General features: G+C 41.9%; 1 protein-coding gene across 1 annotated transcript in view; it reads right to left on the bottom strand.

Annotated features, from left to right (window-relative positions):
- The window catches only part of LOC132330286 (von Willebrand factor D and EGF domain-containing protein-like), a 164,849-nt gene that overhangs the window by 96,251 nt on the left and 46,696 nt on the right, over positions 1 to 21,902 (bottom strand). The window contains exons 4-8 of the mRNA XM_059852350.1: positions 19,436 to 19,668; positions 11,243 to 11,332; positions 9,501 to 9,636; positions 4,963 to 5,180; positions 1,901 to 1,974 (exon numbers count right to left, since the gene is read on the bottom strand). Of these exons, the coding sequence (XP_059708333.1) occupies positions 1,901 to 1,974; positions 4,963 to 5,180; positions 9,501 to 9,636; positions 11,243 to 11,332; positions 19,436 to 19,668 (751 nt within the window). The remainder of the gene's footprint in view (positions 1 to 1,900; positions 1,975 to 4,962; positions 5,181 to 9,500; positions 9,637 to 11,242; positions 11,333 to 19,435; positions 19,669 to 21,902) is intronic.

Raw genomic sequence — 21,902 nt, 5'->3', positions numbered from 1 at the left:
AAATGGGATTATAAGTAGGAGTAATGGGACTGTGAAATGATGGGTAAGAAACTTGGCTGAATATCAAGAAGTGATACATCTTAGGGAAATAACCCAGTTATTGAGATGGACGAAGGCCCATCAGCATGGCTCATTTAAAGCTGCACTGGACAGAGCAGAGATGAATGAGTGTCCACAAGGAAAAAAGTGCAGCTTTTGAGGGGCCAAGCTGATCCTGGGTTTTTCCTCGTTCGAGTCTGTGTGACTCTGAGGCAGGATGACACAGACTGATGGGCTTTTCCAAACTCCCTGGGCCAAAATAGAACATAAATTGCTTGGAAGCATTTCTGTGTGATATCAACAATAGGATTTAAAAATGAGTTATTCAAATAAAATGGCTTTATTTGGTTTTAGACCTTTGTTCCCCATAGAAGCAAAGTAAAAATGTGCTACATGGCTGGAAGGGTATCCTCGTTACAAGAGGTACTTTTCAGCTATTTATAACTCCCTAAACACAAGAGATCACTGACAGATCACTGCCTGTTCCCAGCCCTAAATCAAAAGGGAGTATTTTAGAATATAAATGTATGGAGAGGTTTGAAACAATACTCTAATCTAGTTTAATATCTCAGAGTTGAAATAATTGCAGCTACATGAGGTATGGGAATATCTTTGAACCTCATGCAGTTCTAATGAAGCTTCCAAAGCAAGAAAAGCACCCAAACATATATGAAACAAGTTCCTGGCCACATTTAAATGCTGTTCAGCAAAGCAGAAAGGGGACTGGGAAACCATGCATAAGCAGAGCTAATCTCCTATCTCAGACTGCCCAATTTACATGAAATCTTTGTTAGAAGCAGAAGTGTAACCTTTAATGGAGTCACTGCCTTTCTTACTCACACTTCATCAACTGATTTCTCCAGCTTTGACATCATTTCAGATGCCACCTCCAGAGCATGTTGGACTGTCATTGGGATGTCAGGAGAGCAGAAATTCCCACCTGCCAAGCCCTTGTGGATGCTGTGCACCCAAAGTCATTGTCTGTGCCACCAGGAGGTAATGGCAGAATGACAAAATTGAAATGTCATCTGAAATATTTGCAACATTGGATCAAATGTGCCCGGTGCAAATTTTAAAAGCTTTCAGTGATGCCAGTTAGCTGGGATAAACGGATAAATGAATGATTAGGGGAGTTAAATGTGGAAAAGTTCTATACAGTTCAGGTTGTCAAACACAAAGGCACCACTTTGGCTCAGTAAGTCTTTAAGCAGCTTATTGCTGGGTAATACAGAAGGACATTTGGACACTACAGGAGGATGTACAACCTTATTTTTGCATTCTTCTCCTGATATTTGACACTTATAATTTCTGCACTTTTTTATCTGAGACATAAGAGCCATATTTTTGGGTTTTTTTGGTTGTGTTTGTGATTGTCACCTCCAGCTGGACATAAACCAGCTCTGGAAACAGAAGAAATCAAGAGCATCCTTCTGATGAGTGACTTTGCAGCAGATGTTCCTAAACTCCTGGGAAGGCTGTCCCTGTGTGCTGTGCTGCCCTGGTGTCACTTGGGTGGCACTGGGGTGTCACTAACATGACAACATGTGGTGCAGACCCCCTCACAAAGCCACTAGTGATGGCTCTATTTGAAGAACATTTTGGAACCTGACCTTTGTCTTGTAAAAATTATTCAGACTCGAACCCATTGCTTCTCAAAGATGAATCCATTTCTAGTCCTTTTGTTAAAAGGAGTACACAGCTGGAAGGAAAGCACTTGTGCTGTTAAAGGAGTACATTCCTCATTGTAAGCAAACCTGTTCAATGCTGTTTTGATATTCTAATGTAAGCCCAAATGCATGCCACATCCAGAAACTGATAACTGCAGTAATTGAGCCAAATTATTTCAAAGTAAAATACTCACCATCCATCAAATGTGATAATGTGTGGATCAGTGAAAGAGTAGCAGTTCCCTGTTGGGAGGTCTCGAACTGTGACCTAGTTAAAATGAAATGTGTAATGAATACAGTCCACACAGCAGTTTTCCTTCATTACTGCTCCTCACAAAACATTAGGGGCAGGATTCATGGGTTAAGTACAAACCACAATCTGACTTCTGAAACATGATTGCAGATGGGGACAAAATGGGCTTCGCTTTCAAACATCAGAGTTTAATCATAGCCAATGAGGGAGTTCAAAGTGCTCCTGTTCATCTGATGTAATGTCTTCCTTTATCTGGTAAAAGCTGAAGATTTTTTAATAAAACTTTTTGCTAAGGAGAAGATCATTCACTGAAATTACCAGGAGAATAGAGTGCTCATTAAATTGTACTAATTTTAATGCCTGAAGTATGGTAAAAAGGTATGCTATAATTAAGTAACATTAGCATGTTTAGTAGTAGCTGCCTGTCCCCCAATTTGACCTCAGATTTTCTGTACCACATCTGAATGGCTGATTTATCAATTTAATGTGGATGTTGATCAGATATTGATGAGGAGGCTCCAAATCACACTGCTTTCAGTATGTGGGTGAAACAGGAAAGGATCTACTGCAGCTGCAGAGATCTTTATCTCCATCAGCCCTTGACTCCTCCTTGGGCACCTGCTGGGTCACAGAGAGAGCCCTGGTACCCTGCAGGGAGCAGATGTGCCTGCAGAAGCCAGAGGCAGGCTCTGAAGCTGTAACACCTGGCAGTGCTGGACCCACATTGCCAGGTCTGCTCAAGAGGGTGTTTTTTAATGGCTGAGTGCCCTACTGACCAGCTCCCAAACGTGCAGGACTGGGTTGTGTCGTGATTTGTGATATGAAGAGCTCCCAGTCATACTGGTGGGAGTGATGGAGTGCTATGGTTTTCCATTATCCATCCTGACAGACTGATTTCTTGGCCAGGGCTGTTAATTCTTTGCTCCCTCCCTGCCCATGAGGAGCCCAGAGGTGCACTTCAGTTAGTTCTACCAGGATCCATGGAGCAGGGAAGAAGGATGGCTGCTATATCCCTGTGCAGTCTTTCAGTGACAAAGCAGAACCTGGCTTTTGGGAACAGGGGTGAAATTAAATAAATGAATTAGAAGGTGAAGATAGAACTTCAGTTCCTGACAACATTCCTTACCTGCAGCAATACATCATCTGTATTTCAAAATGCCCCTTAACCATGACACAGAAACACTGAGATGCCAACCTGTGTCTGGCACACCAAACTTTTAGAATGATGGTCTTGAAGACTGAAAAAATGAACCCCTCTCTGAACAACTTTTTGATCTGGGGTCAGCTGTATCATTTGGATTTACCATGTGATATGAAGTGTCTCAGAATTTCCCCATTTTCTCCACAGCCTCACACATCCTCAGTAAAAATTTAGCACAAACAAATCCATGTGCTCTTCCTGCTCTGTTCCTTCTTGCATGATGTCAGCAAAGACACAATTCCTGGTTGGAGGCAGGACTAGTTTGCTGAGGAAATCCTGTTTACAGGTATCTGAATGTGTTAGGATGTTCTGCCCACCATTTCTATTCAATTTTCAGATAAATAAAAAATATCTGAACAAGTCAGAAGGATTAAAGTTTATGTGGATTTTAATACATGGACTTTTTCTTGCTATGTTGCAAGAACTATGTTACATTAAGGCCTCTAATTAACTACAAAGCAGCAATGGGAAAATGGGGGGGAGGGAAGTATTGTCTTTTGTACTTCCATATATCAAGTTTTAACAGAGATAAATGGAATTTAATATTAAAATTGATTTATTCAATTTCACACTTGATACATCTTCATATTTTAATGAAAGCATTTGTAATTTCAAGAAAAAGTATGAGTTTGTGAGTGCCTGATGCTGAATTAGCTGTAATTTCTGGTTTGAGAATCTTAAAAAGAAGCCAGTTCTGGAGAAATGTTATACACCCATGCGAGGCATTTTGTCTTTGAATACTAATATTCTTTTGGTCAAGTTTAATCTTATTCTCTCACTACAAAATCCACAAAAATTAGGGCAGGGAATTTGTGGATTTCACTGGGGGATTGTTTTCAGTTACTTAAGATATGTCTGCTTGGATGTGCTTCTGCTCTGAGAAATTCAGCTCAGTCAAATCTGTGCTCTGGTTAATTTTTGGGCTGGCGGGATTACAGCTCTCAAACCTCTGAGCTGAGGTCCTGAAATAACTTCATGGACAAAGGGCTGGTCCTTGCTCACCACATTTCTTCATTTTAAATTTTTTTTTTATTTTGGACATTTTGCAGTGGTATAAATGAAGAGGTGGAGCAGCCACATGTGTCATGGAAAGTGTCCTGGCAATTCATAGCACAGTCACAAACTGAACACGGCACTGCTGAATCCCCTTCTGCTCTCTCCTTTCTGAGGCTCTGCCTTTCCTCTGCTTTTTCAGAAAATATTCTCCAAACATTTTCTCCTTGCTTTTCCTCTACCTCCTTCTCAAAAAGGTGCTCATTCCCTAACCCATGTTCTCCCTCTCCTCTTTTCCAGTGGATAGACGCACTCCTGGTGACCTCTCTGTTCAAGATCTTGGCCTTACTGATGTGCTGACTATTAATCACACCTAAATCTGTCAAAGCACAGCTAATTCCATTTAATTTTCTTGGTGTGTAAAGTGACTGATTTGCTTTACTCTGCAGACAGAGGGCATGGCTAGATCAGATATTAGAAAAAAAAATTCTTTATTGTGAAGGTGGAGAGGTTCTGCCACAGGTGGCCCAGAGAGGCTGTGACTGCCCATTCCCTGGAAGTGTCCAAGGACAGGTTGGATGGGGCTTGGAGCAACCTGGAACAATGGAAGGTGTCCCTTCCTGTGGCAGGGGTTGGAAATGGATGGTCTTTAAGGTCCCTTCCAACCCAAATCATTCTGAAAATCATCCCTAAAATTTTATTCTTTTTGGGAAAAAAAGGAAAATAAAAAAGAAAAAAAAAAGGAAAGAAAAAAAGAAAAGCCTCTCATTTGGATTTGCCACATTTTCCATGTGATTTCAGGACCTTACCTTCACATCCCTGGGTGTGTAAGCCCTCCAGAGAACATCCCTTGCTGCGGCCGGCCGGGCGCTGAGGCGGCTGACGCGGTTCCCGTCCTGCGCGAAGTCGGTCACGGCTGTCACTGTCACCCTGGCTGCTGCACAGCTGCTCCCTGAGCACGGCCCTGGCAGCAGATCCACCTGGCAGGCCGAGAGGGCGATGTCTGGGGGCCCTGGGACCTGGCTGCCTGGAGAGAACACCAACACAGAGTCTGACAAGAGTTGTCCAAAGTGCCACCCGTACCCTGTGCTCTGCTCAACAGAAACGCTTCTTGTCACAGGACACACATGCCTTGTGGCTAGGGTTGAAAGATTTAGCTGGGGTGTGTGTTCTACTGCCATCTGTCTGAGGTGGGGCAGTTCTCTGCTGTTCATTGGGCAGTTTTCTTCATCTCTCCCACAGCCAATCCTCCCTCCGGGATATCTCTACTGTTCATGGGCCATTAATTATTAATTATCTTCTGTTCATGGGCCATTGAGTGTCCCTGCATGGCTGATAAAATTCCATCATCCCACAGGGAGATGCTCCGCCCAGGGGAGGAGCCAAGCATTCCTACCTGGATATAATCTGACTTTTGGAACACCACAGCAGCCTTTGCCCACTACATTCCCAGAGGGAGAGCAGGCCCATCTCCAGCAGCCCTGGGCCTTCAGAGGAAAACTCCACCCTTGTGCAGGATCCCTGCTCCAGCAGAACCACAGCTGGCACTGCAGGAGGGCTGAGCCACCCTGGGATGGGACTGTGCCACCACCCTGAGCCACAGGGGGTCAGCTCCTATTCTGAGTCTGTCAGTGGATTGGTTTTTTGTTGGTGGGTTTTTTTTGGTACTATTGCATTTGTATTTTTTTTCAATTTTCCTAGTGGAGAACTGCTATTCCTATTTCCATATCTTTGCCCCAGAGCCCATTAATTTCAAAATTATAATAATTTGGATGTTTACATTTTCCATTTGAAGGAAGGCTCCTGCCTTCCTTAGCAGACACCTATCTTTTCAAACCACGACACCTTGGAACCAGATGGGCTTTGCATGGAGACATTTGTGACTGGCTGAATCTGGCATCCCTCTGCACTCTTTACTATGCTGCTTTTTTATCCCCAAAGTTTTCTAAAAACTCGGTGGTGTCTACTTTTCCACAGGTGCTAATATTTCTGGGACAATGGCATTATCTTTATGGGTCCATGCCCAGGGAATGAAGACAAGTGGTTCTCATGACAAAGAAAGAGATGGATCTGTGTTCTGGAAAACATTTCTCTTTCACTGCTGGAGTATAAGGAGGTATCTGCTGGGAGTTATTTAATTTAAAATAAACAGGTGTTTTGATGTGAAAAGGGAGGGTTCTCGAGTAAGGTTTTGGTGAACTATGGATCCACAACAGCAAGGCAAATGCAGCAGGTCTGTATTTATATTTTTTGGCTTAGTTATGTCATGGTGTTTTGCTTCCCAATCTGTAAAACGATGATGGTTTTATTTGTATCCTTCACAGAAGTATTGTGCTGATAAATTCACTACAAAAATGAGGAAAAATAATAAGCTATGGAGATACTGGCTATGTCAGCATCTGTGGTGGGTAGAGAAATGATGTGTGGTGACAAAATCAGTGTGACAATGGCACGGCACATCATATCTTTCCTAAAGGGACCTCTACACACAGCCAGAATGGCAGTGTCCACTTCTCTTGGGTCCTGACCTTTCTGCTGAGGTCTCAGGTAAAGGGCAAACCTGGATTTTTATTTCCATAGGTGTGTTTTCCTTTACACACACTGAATTATGACAGCATTTAGTTCTGAGCCATCTGGTCTGCACTACATACAATGTGCATTTTCTTCTCAAGAAGCCACTCAAGCTTTCATGAATCCTTTGGTTGATAGGAAATGAAAACTGTGGTCCCACTGAAGCCAGTCAGAATCTAAATGCCGATTTCAGGACTCAGAGCGTTTCTTGAGGAGTACTTAGTTTTCTGTCCCAGACCACTAATTATCATCAGATAAGAATAAAGTTCTAGAAGTGGTGGACATAAAATTAATCTGAGATGCAAACAAGTGATTTTCTGATATTAAAGTAAGTGATTTTTACCATTTTTCCCATTTGTAGAATTGCTTAATAATTTCTAGAGATGGCATTAAAGAATTTTAAGATGGCATTTTTAACACAATCAAATAATCACTGTTTTATTCCTTATGGAAAAATCTCATGAAATATAATTTAAATTAACCCTGTACAGTACTATGGGAACTGAACTAAAATCTACAGATATTAATGACGTATTATATCAAACCCTTAAAGGCTGCCTCACCTCACATCTTATAGAAAAGTCCTCGCTCATTTTCAAGGTTCTTGATTCAATTAAATTGGAGGTTTCCATGAGGAATAGTTATTGCCATTACAGCCCCTTGAGCAGTGCTCAAAACCCAGAACAAAAGTTTAAAATCAAAGAAAATCATCTTGTCAAAATAGTAGTGATAAACTTAACAGAAGCCGAACTCCAGTGGCTCTGCTGTGCCTTGGCATTCATTATGATATTGTCTGAACTTGGAGAGATATTTCTGTGCTTGTAATTAGCTTTCTTATCACTTATTCCCTACATAATTAGCACAAGAGAGTAGTTATATGGATTCAGTCAGACAAGGAGCTTGTCAGTTAATTTATTCGGTATAAACGAATTGCAGCTAAAATGGTTTTTATTTTTAATTTCCAGCACTGTGGCCAGCACACATTTTTCAGAAGCCTGCAGTGTTCCTTCAGATAAACTAATGGACCCTAAAGACAATAAAGGCTCAGAGCAAATGTGGTTGTGCAGACACCCAGCAGCAGATCCTCAGCCTTAAGTATATATAGATAGCTCAATAGATAACAGCCCGAGTGTCATCCCAGGAAATAGCCTCAGGATGGAGCAACCAAGGGCTAGAGCTGGCTTTAGTTTAAGCTGCAGAAATGAGTTGATCAAAACTAACAGGAATTTTCCACTTCAGTGACAACTTCCTTCAAATATGAGTTAATTGGATGAGCTGTGCCTTCCTCCTGGCACCTCTTGGCACCCACACATCAAGCCCATTGACAGCTTGGAAATAGAGCTGCTTCTGCAAGTCCTGTATCCTCTCTTTCTTCCAGTCAAGTGCACACTGTGGGGCTATAGGAGACCTTGGTGAGGGGTCAGTCCCAGTCCAATGTGCTGAGCTCAGCCTCCCCCACCTGAGACCTCCTGGCCCATGCTCTCAGTGTCAGAGGGATTCTGAAAGCCTTGATGGATGCCTAAGAAAATGTGAGTTAAACAAATGACTGGGACTTACTCCTCTCTGGTCCTCAGTGTCTGAGTTGGTTGGGGTCTGTGGGGATGGCCCAGCACACACCAGCCCTGACACCCCAGTCCCTCAGTGTGAGGCAGCCTTTCCTCCACGTGGCTATCCAAGGAAATCTGTTCCCATGAGCTCAGAGGATGTTTTCCTGATGGAGCAGCCCAGACTCCAAGCCAAGAGCAGTGTGTAGAACAGAGCAGCACTGAGCCATGGAGAAACGCAAAGTACTGCACGTAGGAGAGCCAACACAGCTGCTGGAACCATAAGGTGCTGCTCAGTCTAAGTTCATTGTGTTATGATACCATTTAAATTATTTTTCTTTCTTCTGTCTAAGCACTTGGCTGATGGTGAGGAGAGGGAAAGGGAATTAAAAAGAGAAAAATACCAGGACCTCTCTGGGTTTTGCCAACATTTTTTAGAGCTGGATTTCTGTGGGTAGAGAAATTGCAGCTGTAATCCTATCTCTAAACATTTCTCTTGTTGAGTCACTTAAGGAAGAGAAAGAAGTGACTTGTTAGAAAAAAGCTTGGGTGTTTTATTTAGTGCAAATGGAAAGCAAATACCCACGTGCCACCCTTAGGCAGGACTGCAAATCCACCTGATTGACCTGAAGACAGCATTTATTGAATAAAAGGGCAAGAGTTTTCTCTGTGACATTGTCAATGTTTTCCAGTTAATAAAATAAAAAAAACCCTAAATGTTTAGAAAGAGAATAATACATAAGCACAAGAATGACTTTTTCCTTCTGTATTAAGTTAGACAAAAACTATAAGCCAGCAAAAGAAAGAAAAAAGGCTTCACTATGCATTTACTGAATAATAAATCTGCAGGGGAGCTTTTTATTGATAATTAATGAAATTATTCTACCTAAGAACATTCCTGCTACAAAAAAAACCTCCTAAAAATGGAATTTTACGCTCCTGGAATTTAAAATAAGTTCTTCTACTCTCAGTTATTTCATCCATAAATCTCAACAGACTACTGTTCAGGTTATTGCTAGTCAGATTTATGGCTTTGGGGTTTTTTTCTCTCAAAAATCTGTCAGATGTAATCAGCTGTTTTATTTTGCAGATAAAAATATGGCCTAGTTTGCTGATTTTATGGCTTCTGCCCTTTGGTATTGATATATTATATTTTCTATTAGAAGTCATTGTAACCTAAACACTGGAAAAAGCAATCACATTGATTAGATGTCAATATGTAAAACTCTTACCCAAGTCCTCAGTACTTAGTTGCAAAGTGATTTTACAGGAATCATCCTGCCCAGGACAGGCAATGGGTACCGTGCTCAGGACAGTCAGAACATGCTCCTTGCCATCCTCTGCAATTTCTAGGGATTCTGGCAAAAACTGGAAATGAGAAAAGAATTTTAAGATAATTTTGATAGACAAGAGTGATGACAGATTAATCAGGCAACTCTGACATCTATGAAGTCTGAAGTGGTTTTAACCAATTATTAAGATATTACTTGCAAAATAATAATAATCTTTATTATAATCTCCTTAATAATAATACACTTTGCAATAGCAATCTTCAGCTTTATAAGGTAAAATTGCTGTTAACATACTTTAACTACATTTTTTGCAATTAAGAAAATGTTTGCAGTTCCCATATGTAATGTGTAATTGCTTCTCATCTCCAAATCAGAAAGCCAGCTTTTATTAGGCCTGAGAATAATGCTGTGGAATTTATTTAATTTTTAATGTGCATGGTTTAAAGGAGCTCCTACCCCCGGGCAGTAGGAGGAACTCCATGGCATAAAGTCTGGCATAACCTCATGGTCATGGACTCTATGTTTGTAGTCTGCACCAGGTGCAAAATAATTGCAATTTTTCACCAATTCCCCTTCTCTGCTGTGGCAGGAAGAAGAATTGCTCTGCACATAAAATATTACAGGTTTGGAGAGAGAGCTGGGGTTATGCCTTTTCTGTCTGCCCATTGTCCTGGGAAAAGAGCAGAAACAGCACTCAGGGCTAATCAGAAATGGGAATTTCCACTCCCTGGAAAATTCTGATGTTTAAAAAAATTCCTCAGAGACTGTTCTTCAGATACCATACAGAATGGGCTGCCAGATGTTTGAAACCCCTTTGATGGAGGTGTGACACTCAGGTACCCAGAAGATCCCAAAATCTCCTGGGCTGCCAGGCTGCCAGCCTAATCCTTGAGTGGGATTAGACCTGGTCCTTGCACTCAGTGTGAATTTATCTTCAGCAACTTCTGTTTTGTAATGCCTGACCCTAACAGGATGATGGATAAAAATTCATATTTGGTCTTTACTTTGTTCTGGTTTAGTTACAACAGAACTGTGCATCCTTTGTTTGTAGGTTTGTAAGTGTGTCTTCCCATCCCACAAAGCCCCCAGAGCTCTTCAGGGCACATTTACTAGCACACAGAGCTTTGCCCAAACTTTGTGGCACATCAGTGTCTACACATGCACATGGTGCCATGTCACCATGATATTTTATGAAAAATCCCTTTGCCAGGATTTCTTCTCCTGGGAAGATGAGAAGCCTCAGCTTCTCCATGTTTTGCTCCTCTGGAATGTGGTTTGGAGATCTGTTTACCCAGCATGTGAATTGTTTTTAATTAATGTCCTATCCCAGCCAGCTGAGTCTGTCACAGGTTTTTATTATTCATTCTTGTCTAGCCTTCTGATGTCTCCTTTCTCCTTCTTTAGTATAGTTTTAGTATATAATTTTCTTTTAATATAATACAATATCATAAAATAATAAATCAGCCTTTGGAGAACTTGGAGTCAGATTCTCATCTCTCACCTCATCCTGGGGATCTCACAAACACCACAACAGTGCCAGTGGTGCTTCAGGGTGTTTTACAGACAGACTGAAAGCAGTTTTCCCACAGTGACCAGCACTGCTTGTGATCATCAGGACTAATGTTTCTTCATCATGATCTTCAAACATTCCCTAGTCAGTGACTCAGGGCCATGGGCATTACCTTAATCCCAGCATAGAAACCTTTGCTGTCCTCAGGCAGTGACTGCTGCTCAGAAGAGCCCCTCCTAAAAGCTGTGACAGTGCAAAAGACCTGTAATAAATAAATAAATATCACATGCTATAGCATTTCTTAAATAACATTCGTATAATTATGCATCTTCCTGTTGCTCAGTTTTTAAGCTTTCATTCTACTGCTGAGATATATTTTGGGGATTTAGGCTTTGAGAATGTTTACGTGTAAATTTTGAGATTGGGAAGAATTTTTGATGCATTTAATAAGCAAAGAATTATGGTTTTTGTCTCAACAATTAATAACACTTTATGCTTACAATGTGTTTTCTTCTGCAGTTTTTAAACACCTTGGTTTGTGATTTTGACTCATTTTACTAAGGAAAAACTACATTGTTCAAAGATATCACTGTCAGAATTCAGACATTTGCTCTTGGGATCCCAGACTTCAGTCTGTCCACTGGATTAAGCATCTTCTCTCTGTACCACATTTGTAAGTATTTTATTTTAAAATTTGAATTTGTTTGACAGTCATCCAGTCTCAGAAACTGTGTCAGCAATAAGAGAAGCTCCTTTTTTTCCCTTACAGTTTTATAAAAGATGATGCAGATGTGCCTACAGGGTTTATATTGTATTAAAAAAATACAAAAAAATTCACCCAAATAAAAAACCCCTCCAAACACAATGTACTAGGACACTTATGTTGTATTCCTAGCACAGCTACACAACTTTTATCTCTGCTGAGCCTGCGCACCATCTGCCAACTTAATGTTTCGTTGGTTTCAGAAAAAGCAAATTGCTAAAATCATTTCTAGGACCATAAGATTAAAACACAGAAATTTTCCTTAAAGCAAATGACAATAGACTCTGAAACTATAGTTCTGAATATTTTTTTTTTGAGTCTTCTTGGAAATGAAGTAACAGATTGTGACATATTAAATCAAATTCCAGATACTCAGATGACATATTTATAGCTGCTGCCTTTTTTAAGCCTCAAGTAACCCACAAGGAAGAACTGGACCAATCCAATTTATTTTCCATTATAACAAATGCCTTTGGATAGATCATCCAGCATCACTCACTGGCCATGCTGATGCTTGTAGCTCTCCCCTGCTGGCTCAGCCATGACCCTCATGACCACTACCTGCAAAGCAGGTTCTACACCAGGATATTCCCAGATTCATGTCATCATGACTGCACAACAGCCTGCAATATTTCTTTTAGCACCCTAAAAGTCCCTCCTCGGTACCATCAAGTCATGAGTTTCCTCCAAACTGAAGGCTCCTCTTTCCCACCTCATTTGTGCACAGCAGAAATTCCCCACCAGCAATACAGGGTCGTTTGTAGGGCTGTGGGGAAAAACAAGTGTTTTCTGTGCTCTTCAAGTGGATTATTTCCAGTTCAGCTCAGTCCCAGGCTTATGTGCCTTTTGGGATGTTTTTACCTTCACAATTTTTCTCACTCTCTTGCAGACAGTTTCAGACAGTTTGGCCCAGTGAAAATGGTGTCATTTGTTACATTAACAAGATGGAAGCCTTGAGGTCATACTGGGTGTACTGGGGGAAAACAGACAGATCTCACCTCACAGAGACACTTTACAGTTAAAATTCCTCAGATATTTCATAGTTATCCAGCCTGCCTCTGAAGGAGAGCAAGTTGTTGTCTCCTCAAGGTAATAAGCCCCTGTTATCATTAGATATTTATTATCTCCAGTCCTTCCCTAAAGGCTCGTGTTCAGCTGACAGACTTTTCAAAACAGTTCTTCTGCTGGCAAGGCAGAAAGTGAGTGTTGATCATGCTCCTGCAGCTTCTCCTGCTGCTGCCACAGGGAGAGCCTGCAAAATCAGGATATGGCAAGGTGGTGACAGCAGAGAGAGGGTTCAGATAATGCACATTCCCCCTCCCAAAAGCAAACAGCACTGGCCCCTTGCAGAGCTCATGGAGCAGATCACATGCACCCACATTGCAGGTGATGTACTTGCATTCACTGGGCTCTTTGCACTTTTCACTTCGGAACATTTAATCAAAAATGTTCACACTGAGATTCCCTGTGAGACCAGCACGAGGAGTGCTTGTGCCAGGGAGGGAGCTGCAGCTGCCAGGGACAGGCACAGGGATGCCCAGCACTGACAGAGGATGGCCTGCTGATCTTCCCCAGTGATATTCTGGAAAATATCAGAACCCAGCCTTCCTGTATTTCCTTTCATATCTATTTTAGAGGTATATTTTATAGATAAAGCACCAAACACTCAAATAAAATCTTCCTAATGATACACTGACATCTCTGTAGACTATCAGTCCATCCCAGCCCAACCTTCAGTGTTTTAGGAGGTCAGCACAAACTTTCAAAATTCAAAATGTATGGACAGCCATCACAATTTACATTTTATTTCTATCTTTTGTGTAATTCCCACCCTTGTTGGGTGCACTCCTCACAATCAGCAGATATGTTCATCAGATACTGAGCTACAGGTTGTCAGTTTGTCACATAATTATGATAGTCATCCCAAGGAGGAGGGGTTTTTTTTGCCTTCAGCTAAATACTAACTCTTTTTTCTGCACTTCAGTAATCAACTTTTTCTTTCTCTTTTTCTCTTCCCCCCCTACACCCATCTCAGGATGCAGCCTTTTTAAAGCAAAGAGATAAAAGCACCACTGACAGCAGTATGCTGATGGCCGTTGACAAGTTAGGAAGTATTTTTCCACAAACTCATTGGATCTGTTAAAAAAAAGTCAAATTCTATTTTTTCATCATCTCTTTTAAAGGGACAGGTACCCTTGGACAGGATGACTGGATTGCTTCTTAACATGGGATGCTTTCTTTTCCCTGTGTGCTGGCAAAACTTCCCATAGGGCAGAAAACTTCTAGGCACAAGACTTTTATCAAAAAAGGCTCTTTTAGCTAAGAAGTGTCTCCCTTTGTGTGTGTTGGAGGAGATTTCCCCCCTTCCATGGACTCAAACAGAGTTGTACCCATTTTGACATGAACCCCATGAGTGGTTTCTTTGGCTAAAAGCAGAAGTCAGTCATTAATTTGGTGATGGTCAGTTAGTTCTGTGAAACAATTCAGGAGAATTTTAATCCTAGGACCTGTTACCATCCCCAGAAAATTTCTCCCTAATAACTTGCACATTAAAATGTGGGCATTTCCCCTATAGCTTTCAGAATTCAAGTTTCCTCCAAATCAGTTGTTTCTACTTATTTTGACAATAATAATGTCTTCAATTTCACCTTTTCCCCTACCTAATTCTGAATGTGGTGTGGGGAGCCCAGGCTGGGGCAAGGCTGGAGGTGTTTGCCAGCAGATCCAGCTTTTCCCTCTCCATCAGCCTCTCCCCTGTGCTCGTACAGGGGGTTCAGTTAGCAAAGGCAGCTGTGGGGAGCTCCCTTCTCCCCAAAAGGAGCCCTTTAGGGTCCCCTCCTGCTGGCCATTCCCTCAGCAGGCCAATCTGGGTGCTGCTGGAAGGTGCAGAAGGTGATTATTAACTCTGGGGCTGGGTCACCCTCCTGTAGGTGTGAGCAGGCTGGGGCTGCAGGGCTCAGGGTGACACTCCTGGACTGAAGGTGGAGGCAGGGCAGGGAATCACCAGGCCAGGTGAAAGGTGTGTCCTGATGGCTCTGGGGCACTGCAGCAGCCATTGCCTTCTCCATTAAACACTAATGGGCTGGGGTTAGAAACTCTGCTGGGAGCTGGCAGGGAGCTCTGGTTTACAGCCTTGATGAAAAGAGCAAAGGATGAGCAGAACTGAGGGATGACATTTCTAGGGAAGCTGGAAGAAAAGAAAAATAGTTCTCATTATCTTGAGAAAATGATCTGGCTGTAGGTATTTGCAGAAAGGAGTAGGAACAAAGTCTCTGGGAAGGCTTTCCAGAAGGGTTAGCAGGAAGGGGACAGCAGGGAGAATCTGTCTTTGATTTAATTAATGAACTAGACCTTGCAGCTTTAGAACACAAATCACTCCCTGTGAGGGGCTGCTGGCTGTGGAGAGGAGGGAGCAGGTGCAGCTGTGTGACCTGGCACTGTGGGTAGCCCAGCTCTGCTCACTTTGCTGCTGGCTGTAGAGGAAGAAGGCAGCTCTTCCCAGGTGCCAAATGGCCAGGCAGTGTGTGGGAGCTGACTCTGGGTCATTATTCTGCTAAGGAAGGAAATTTTCCCAGGGTAAGAGTAAGGTGTTTTATCATCTGCAGGGTTTTGCTCATCGACTCTCTGACCCTTTCTGCTTTAAAGTCTCTGCTCAAGTTCACCTAGAGTTCTGTTTCTGAGAGGATGCTTCTCATTTTCCACCTGAAGGTTGAGGAAGAAATTGTAAACTCAGCTGTGACCTACAAACAGGCAGGTCTTCCTCTTCCTGCTGTTGATTTTGACAAATCCAGTCAGCTGGGAGAGGATTAGCACTTAAGATGGGGAAATGCCACCTAGTCACTTTGGAGTCCAGATGCTGTTGCAGACCTCTGAGCTGGGCAGTGACAGAGTCTGAGTCAGTGGGAGCTGAGCCAAGGGCAAGGAGTGACCCCAAAGGGGAGATGCTGAGAGCCAGTGCTGACTGGGGGTCTGTAGGATGACACCTTGCTATATCTGGGAGAGGAGAAGGGGCAAACCCTCTAGATGGCCTTCTAAGTGCTTGAGTATTTCCATAGGTACAGACTTTATATGATTTGATATTTATGAGCCCATATGCCCAGGATTTTCCATCTAAATGCAATAAATGCAGTGAATTCATCACCTGGAATGAGCTGCTTCTCTCCCCTGGGCTGAGCTGGGGCATCTCTTAGAAGTGCTGGCAATAAGACAAAAATCCTATTTCCTTGAGAGAAGAAGTGTAAGTGCTCTGCAAGATCTGGCTTTCTTCAGCACCAAGAACAAGAGGACTGTAAGATCTCTTGCCTCATCACTGGAGGTGCTTAAGGCCAACTGGGATGGGGTTTGGAGCAACCTGGCCTAGCAGAAGATGTCCCTGCCCTTGCAGGGGGGTTGGATCTTTGGGTTCTCTTCCAATCCAAACCCCTCTATGAGATTTCACACCTTTTCCCTCGTGAGAGAAGAACAGTTATTTTATATATTGAGGCAATAATTTGCTATCTTTTTTGGCTGGGGCATAATCTCCTTCTGCTGCAGAGTGCCATGCAAAGCAGCCACTTCTATCAGAGAGCTCAGAAAGGCTGGTTTTGCTTAAACATTCTTATTTTACAACGAGCACCATGGTTTATGTAGGGTGACAATTGCTCCTCGCCACGTGAACTTTGGGATTGCTGTGCTGAGCAAAATCTGCACAGTTTTCTCCTAAACACCTTTCTTTCTTAGCATAACTCATTACTCACAGCGTGCTGCTATAATTTATAGATGGCTGTGCCTCGAGGAATGAAATGACCTCTGTCACTATCACATAAATAAGGCTTAGGAATGCCAGGATTTTCATATCAGATGGAGTAGGCTCCTTTCAGAGCTTATAGAGAAATAGTGGCATGCTATAGATTTATTTAAGACTGCAATAGTTCCATGAACGTTATGCTGCCAGCATTACTGTCTGAAGTAACAAAATTGGAGCCCAAAGATGGGGGGAAGAAAGGACACATGATGGCTATTAAAAAATAACTGGCTGTTTAGTCAATACAAGTTCAGGAATGTTGGCTGGTAAATCTCAATTCTTCTCTAAGGTTTGACTGTGTATTAAAATATATCAATAGCTATTCCATTATGTGACTGACCTATTGCCTGGAGGTGTTTTTACAAAGAACAGCATTGACATCAACCACCCAAAAAGTGATGTAAAAAAAAAATTGTCTTGCTTGGCTGTGGTTTTTTGTCAAGAAAGGAACAGAGAAGATGCTGACTTCAGGCCATGAATGTGTGGAACCAAATGCAAGTTATTGTGCAAGTAGAGATTATGAGTTAAAAAGGTTCAAAAATGGCAAGTAGTTTTCAAAATGCTGCAAATTTTCTGTTCTGGGGGACAAATTCTGCCTTGAATGCCCCTCGTGCACCCTGGCAGTGCCCAGCCTTGGGGATGCTACCACTGGGCTCTGCATGGAAAAGGGGAAAAGTACTGGAAAGTGCTCCTGATTTACTGTCTCCCCTCTCTTATCAGTGTGAATCTGGCCTCCCTTAAATGGTGCCTGAGATAATATTCTCCCATCTGCACCCTTCTTGAGCAGGTGAGACAACCCATTGCCTCTGGGAGGTGGAATTTGGTGCCAGGGTTTGGTTCCCCTCTTAGTGGCATCACCTTTCCTCTAGGGTGGCCCTACAAATGCTAAATGTCTTCATATTTACAGCACTGGAGGTGAGAGCCTTCTCCCTTTTGACTCCTGTTGGACACCCAGGCTGGGATGGCAAACAGTGAAATGCTTTTTTTAAAATCTTTATTTTGTAAAACTGAATGCTCAGTAGCAACTGTGGCTTCATCACTTGGTAATGCTACTTTTCACCCATGATGATTTATGGATAATTATAATTAGTCTAATAGGCCATGAAGACCTTTAAGGAAGCCTAACAAGGAAGAGAATGCTTTAGTCTCACTAAACCCACTAAATTAAACATGTAGTTTCAGCAGAGGACAAAGAAGGGCTTACTGGAAACTCAATACAATAAAAAAAGTCTTATAAAGATTTGGCAATGCTACTTGTTAACAGAACCATATTTTCTCTGAATCCCTCAGGAGTGTTAGAACACAATTTGAAGTGATTGCAAGTGAAATAATTTGGATGAGAATATCTCTTCATAGCACAAACTTGTCTTAAACTGGCAGAATTATCTGCCTCATCTTATTACATGTGAGGGTATCATCAGTCAGATTCTGAACTGGGCTAAAGAAATCATTATCTCAGTCAGCGTTTCTCAGGCCACATCTGGAATTTTGTGTTCACTTTGGGTCACCACTACACAAAAACGTGTGGGCAGGCTGGACAGGGTCCAGAGGAGGGCCACAAAGATGAGCCAAAGTCTAGGAAGCTGCCATGTGATGACAGGTTCAGAGAACTGAGTTCATTCAGCCTTGATAAAAGAAGGCTTAAGGGAAACCTCATCACCATGATCCAGCTGTTAAAGAGTGGATACAAAGAAGGTGGAGGATCACTTTTTACAAGTAGTAATGTGGAAAAGATGAGGGAAAATTCAGATGAACCACAAAAAGAATTTTTTTCACAATGAGCACAGTTATCCTTTGGAGTAATCTCAGCAGAGGTGGATTTCCCAACATTGGACACTTCAGGTTCAGCAGGAAAGGGTGCTGGGCTGTCTTGTTTAGACTGTGCTTTTGTCAAGAAAATTTAGACCAGATGAACCTTGAACCCTCTGTGAGGGCTGGTGTTCTATGATTCCATGATCTCAAAGAAGAGCTGTAAAATGCCAAGACTATTTCCAACCTCCTTTTAACACCAGGACATTATTCCTATTTATTCTGTTTGCTGTAGCATCACTAATGTCCCTCTGCCTGTAAAAGTTATGAACCTAATTTAAATTTAAAAGTCTTGTTTCTGTACCATAAAAGGCCATGAATTCATACACAAGTCAAGTTTTTTTTTTCCCATCTGTATTGGTTTCTGTTTTGTTGTTGTTGCTGTTGAGAGCAGATCATTGTTGCTGTGTAAGCCATCAAATATACTTCTTAAAGATTGTTTTGTAATGAACTCTATCTTTCAGTATGCTATTGAACCTGGAATTTGGAATCAGAGAGGCAGAACAACGTGAAGAAAAACCCCATAAAATGAATCTCCCTCTATTTTAAAATGTATAATATTTTTTTTCCTGTGAAATGATGTTATTGTGTCTCTGGTCCATGGATATAAAAATTACTGAGTGCACACAGCCGAGCCTGCCTCTGCTGCAAAATCTCTGCTGCAAGATACAAAAAGTACTAAACAAAAATTGGCTCAGGCACATGTACCCACCACTTATACAAACCTCACAGCATTCAAGGTGCAGTGTAACTGCAAATATTCAATTTGCCTTTAGAATGTGGTAAAATACCTTCCAAGAACTCACTGCAATTCACAGAAATTTTACAGGTCCTGAACCCGGTTAATGTTATTAAATAACCTTGCCGTGAAACAGTCTCAGATCATTTTTGGGCAGTAGCTCCAAGCACAAGGAGTGAGGAGCAGCACTAATAAAAACCCCACAAAGGTTTAGGAGGGAGGTTAGATCCCTGTGTGTGTGTGACCTGTGCCACTGTGGCAGCCGCGTTACCGTGTCTCCCAGGCGGAGATTGGCGCCGTCCATCTCCACGTAGGAAAACGGCTGCAGGGTTGTCTCCTGCTGGATCTGCTCCCTCTTCCCTGGGCTGGAGAGGCGAGACCAGAGCACCCTGAAGTGCACTGGGGGCTCAGGGGGAGTGGGGCTGTAGCTGCACTTCAGGTGGACACGGCCTTGCACGAGCTCCGGGGTGATCGCCGGTTGCAAAGCCAGGCTTGAGAGCTTGTCTGGAAAAGGAGAACAGCAGAGGGATGTAGCACAAAATGCTACTTTGATGTTATGGTTGTTCACCTAACAAGAAGATGTCAATGTAATTAAATATGGGACGAGCACTACATTTTATCTTCCTGTGACTTAATTAGTAACCATGCAAGCAAGAAGGTGTGTTTGTATGAAATGCAAAAAATTGCTAATTGTGTTCTGACTACTCATTGCTGTTACACCATCTGACCTGCTGGTTTTGTGTTTTTTTTTTTTTTTTAATTTTGCAGTGAGAGAAGCATTAGTGAAATGAAGCACTCAGATTAATACAAATTAATTACTCTGGCAAAAGTCCTCAGCTCTGCATTTCCCTGGAGCACAGCCTTTTGATCCAAGTTTTGCAATAAGCCCAGGAGAGCTATGAGAAATCTCTACGTTGCAGAGGTAAACTGACTCCCAGAAAGCAGCCAGCCTCCATTGCCTTACTCTGAACATCCTTTCCAGGCTGTTTTAGGATGTATTTAGGCTAGGTCTGCTCAATATAGCCTCTCTCTGCCCAGAATAATGCCATTGCTCTGAAAATACAGCTTGCTTTCTGTAGGCTTCAACAAGTAATGAAGTCTGAAACCTTTCTTCCTGTTAAACTCCCCTGGAAAGTAGAAACAAAGAAAGGTATAATAGTGTAAGGGGATGTTTTTCATCTCTAGAGACCCAGACTCAAGCAAAACATGAAGCTGGTTCAGATGCTTTGAAAGGATAAATTAAGTAACTTTTTCAGACAAGTGTAGAAAATATAATATGTGGGAACCCAAGAGAATAAAATATGAAGCTGTTCTAGCAGAACAGAGAACCAATGTGTTAACATCTGTCCAGGGCAAACAGTAAGAGGTAAGAAACAAGTTACTTAAAAGATGAATAAAGACCAGCTGTTTATACCCTTTTGTATTTCATTTCTTAGAGAAGCTGCCTCAAACCGTGGCTCACATCATGACTGCATGCAGGAAATTATCCCAGAAGGACAGAGTTAGGTGATCAGCTCAGGGGAGGATGTGAGTGGAATTGCAAGCATGAACTCTGCTTTTCCCAGCTGTGTCCTTTCTGCCAAGTTAGGGAGTTTTAAATTCCGTTTGTTTTGCAGCTCAGAAGTGCTGATTGCTGTCCTGCTCCTGAATCTCCAGCAGAAGGGGCTGGGGAATTGACCCCAACACAAAGCCATGGCAGCTGGACCCAGCTGAGCCTCCTGTGGTGCAATATTTACAGCTGAATTGAAGCCATGAGGTAAAAAAAAAAACAGTAAAAAACCTCCAGATTTGGGTTTTTTTCCATTCAATGCATGAGACTGCAAAAACTAAAGGCTAGAAATTAGACTCTGAAGGACTGGACCTCACTGAAAATGAGATTGGGAAGGGATAAGTTTTCTCTTCTTAGAAATGCAGGCTGCTTTATATCACTGAACAGGTATGAATCATCAAATAGGACAAAATTATTCACCCAAAATGTATTGGCAAAAAAGTTCTTTGAACAAGAGTAGTGGAAATCTTATAGTTTATAAAAAAGCCAAGCTTAAACTGAAAAATTACTATTCAGTTAAAAAGTAATTTCTGAGTAAGAATCGGTTTCATTTATTTTAATGGATTTTTTTTATTTCAAATACTGAATTAATCTCATGTCCTTTGAGCCTTTCTTCCTTCCTTTTCTTCAAGTAGGAATGTTAAAATATTGATAAAGATGAGAAAATAGTTATCTTTCTCTTTAAAATTTATTTAATCTTGGATTTTGCCCAATTGAGAAGCTGATAACCCTAGTTTCTCAGTGTCATGTTTCTGTCCCAAAACACTAAAAGGAAGCTATAAAGGTAATTTTTTCATTTTGAGAAAGAAGCATGTTTTCTGATGAAATCTACATGCACCTGGCCATGCTCCAAAGTTCAGGAGGTTTAACTGAATGAGCAATTGCTTTCTGCTTTCCCTTTGTTTCCTAGCTACCGAACAGGGGTTACATCTCTCGTAGTAGGCTGAAAATTATTTCTGATGAGAACAATTATATAAATGTCATGAAAAAGATGTTATCAATTTGGTTTGGGTTTTTTTTCCCCCTCCTTGCAGAGTTTCAGGATTACCTTTTTTTGAGGGGGGATGCTGTATTATTAAAGATAAGGAGAGGCCTTGGAGACAGTCTCCTGGATACAGAGCCCGGGTACAGCTGAGATGCCTCCGCTCACTCGCTTTGCAACTTCAAGCCAAAGTGGAGCCAAAGACAG

This window comes from Haemorhous mexicanus, chromosome 8 (genome assembly GCF_027477595.1).
Source record: "Haemorhous mexicanus isolate bHaeMex1 chromosome 8, bHaeMex1.pri, whole genome shotgun sequence".
Lineage (NCBI taxonomy): Eukaryota > Metazoa > Chordata > Aves > Passeriformes > Fringillidae > Haemorhous > Haemorhous mexicanus.
This window is presented reverse-complemented; position numbering and strand designations above follow the sequence as displayed.